The following is a 2,812-nucleotide window of genomic DNA, read 5'->3' on the forward strand; positions in this document are numbered from 1 at the left end:
ATGGGTCGCCCCAGGATGCTCGGCGGCGCCGGCGGCGGCATCGACCCCATCGCCGAGGAGCCCCACCACCACGCACGCTCCCCCGCCGACGGCGGCCTCGGCCTCGGGCCCGACCCGGCGGCCCTCGCCTGCGCGATCTCGGCCGAGGCCTGCGCCGTGCTCGCCATCATGCGGCGTGGGCTCCGGCACCCGCGCGCCACGGCGGCCGACGATGCCATGGCGGAGCATCCGCTGGTCACCTCCCTCCACGCGCTCCGGCGAGGAGCACGCCCGCCGCGCCCGCGCTCGGGGACCAGCATGTCTGCACCGCAGTCAACACCTGCTTCCGCGTCGTCCACCAGGCCGCGGCCAAGAGCGAGCTCCTGCAGCGGTTCTCGCGCCACGCGATGCACGAGCTCATCCGCTGCGTCTTCGCGCGCCTCCCAAAGATACGCAGTGCTGATGGAGTTGACGCTGCTGTCAAACCAGAGGTAAAAAGAGTGTTCGCTCCCTGCTATTAATAGTCACTCATGCTTTTTTTGGGCTTATTACAAATGCCAGTCAACCCCGTATCTCACTCTTGACTCGAACAAGTTTACTGGTTAGTATAAGACATTAGTAACATCCAACACACAAAGTAGCATCCTATGAACTGCATTTCACAATTAAGTAGCAAATTCAGGACCATTCCGAGCAGAGCCTTTGGGTTCGCTTATGTAGGTTTAAACTTGCGTGGTAGAAAATGACACGCATGGGATGGAAATTACCTTTCATGCAGTTATTATGTCCAATTGTTAGCTCTTAGAAATCAATGTCTTGATGTAGGTTGCAGTTTTTGAGCCATTCAGATCTGTTATAAACTCTCTTAGCGATGCCTCTTTAGTTCCTCGCATAGAATGAAAATTGCAAATGAAACTGTATCGTACAAACAGTGAGGTAGATCTCAGAGACTGGGAAATGGTGATTGTTTATCTTTTATGCTTGATAAAATGTACAAACAGGCTAAATCCGACAATGTTGCTGCTGCATATATGGCCATGTTTTAGTTTTTGCCACAAGTTTTGGAAGAAGCATCTTCGTCCTTCAACTCTTTAAAGTATCCCCCTAATGAGAGCCAAAATCAGCTGATTTGAGAAACATGCTTCAATATTCAGTCAGGTGCTCCTAAGCTAATAATCCCGTCAGGTCAACTCTGCTAACATGACAAATGTTTATAAATTGACATCACCACTGCAAGGGCGTTGTGTATTTTGCGAATGTAGCTTTCCTCCTCAGACAACTACATGCACAATTGATGTGACATTGCTGCAACTGCAACGCAGTTGGCCATGTGGCAATGCTGCAGCATTCTTGGCCCCCTTTCATCTTTGAGCTCCATCCAATAGTGTGCATAACTACCCCTGTTTCAAAGGTGTCGCCTAGGTATCTAACCGTACCCAGCTCGCCTTGGGCTACAGCATTCTTGGCCCCCTTTCATCTTTGAGCTCCATCCAATAGTGTGCATAACTATCCCTGTTTCAAAGGTGTCGCCTAGGTGTCTAACCGTATCATGATAGCTACTGGCACTGCAACTCTACCAGCTCACTACCAATTGACTTTCTATGTGTGGTTGTGATAGGAGAGCAAGGTCATGCAGGTTTTAGTTTAGTGAAATCTTTTTATGCATTTCAACTTTCAACTAGCTTGTTCAATTTCCAATTGAAATCTTGTTCAGGCCATGGATATTGATGTTTATAGCTAAAATTAGGAACACACAGAGATTGCTTCATCCAGATAGTGAAATAAGTAAGTTAGTTTTACAGTTAAGTAACCCAATTGATACTTGTATATATGTGTGCATATATCTGAGTTTTATCCAGGTGGAACAAAAACAAACATAGTCTCGGTCTAACCCCTAATAAAGGTTTCGCTCATTTGAGTATCAAAAAGGGCTTTTAGATGTTGCCAAGTACAGTATTATTGCATGTGCAGTGTGCTAACATTTTTGCTCGTTGGAAAAGGTTTATTGATTGTTTTTTTGAATGTTATGGACAGATGGGTGGCATGGATGTGAATCATCCTTTTGGTATCAGGCAAATGGAAAATGGCAATGGAAGCTGTGTGTCCGAGACAGGTAAATCAAGGAAGTTTATTGTTATATGCATGTTGGAATTGAAGTGGGTGAGAGAGGAGTGTGGGAAACCAGAAGGTAAACAATCCTCATTCAACTTCTACTCTTGATCTATTTAATTGGGTTTATAAATAAGCCAGATTTCAGCTGTTTTAAACCATCGACATCCCCTTTGTTCTTAATTTACTTTGCTAGATCATCTAATTTGAGCCCTGAAAATCAATACCAGAAGTTGCAAATCATCCGCCTCCCCTCTATTCTTAAACTACTCAGCTAGAGCTAACCTCTGTCCTGCACAAGCAGCATTGTTCTATCATTTCCTCCGAAATTGCCAGAAATTTAAGCTTTCTATTCAGGTTACGTAGCTGTTATGCATAGTATATTACCGAAAAGTGACAGCCACAGCATAACCGGATCAGAGCTAGCACATACAAGTTGGCCCCTTCACCGAAGAGCGCGGCAACGCCGCGCGTCTTTCTAGTTTCATCCTGAAGCTGATTTGATCTTCTTCTATGACGGGCAACGCAATAGACTCATCTCCTATGGTATGACTGATATGGATGTGCATGTTATCGGCACTATTGGTGGAGAGGAATGTTCTATCTGCACTACTTTTGAAATGGAATGCACTGACCACCTATTTTTACTATATATTCCATTGTACTCAAGGATATTGGTATCACCAATTGTTAACTAGCAGTGCTTCACAATCTCTACTACATA

At 45.7% G+C, this 2,812-nt stretch overlaps 1 protein-coding gene across 1 annotated transcript; it reads left to right on the forward strand.

The window, feature by feature from the left end:
* On the forward strand, positions 1-2,569 carry LOC136505580 (uncharacterized). The gene is made up of 2 exons (XM_066500743.1): positions 1-470; positions 2,014-2,569. Exons 1-2 carry the CDS (start codon positions 1-3, stop codon positions 2,030-2,032), a joined length of 489 nt encoding a protein of 162 aa, XP_066356840.1. The 3' UTR covers positions 2,033-2,569.
* The last annotated feature ends 243 nt before the right edge of the window (positions 2,570-2,812 follow it).

This window comes from Miscanthus floridulus, chromosome 14 (assembly GCF_019320115.1).
Source record: "Miscanthus floridulus cultivar M001 chromosome 14, ASM1932011v1, whole genome shotgun sequence".
Taxonomy (NCBI): domain Eukaryota; kingdom Viridiplantae; phylum Streptophyta; class Magnoliopsida; order Poales; family Poaceae; genus Miscanthus; species Miscanthus floridulus.

Bases quoted from the DNA above. Each gene is read 5' to 3' on its own strand.
- LOC136505580 (XM_066500743.1), top strand. From the start codon at position 1: ATGGGTCGCCCCAGGATGCTCGGCGGCGCCGGCGGCGGCATCGACCCC.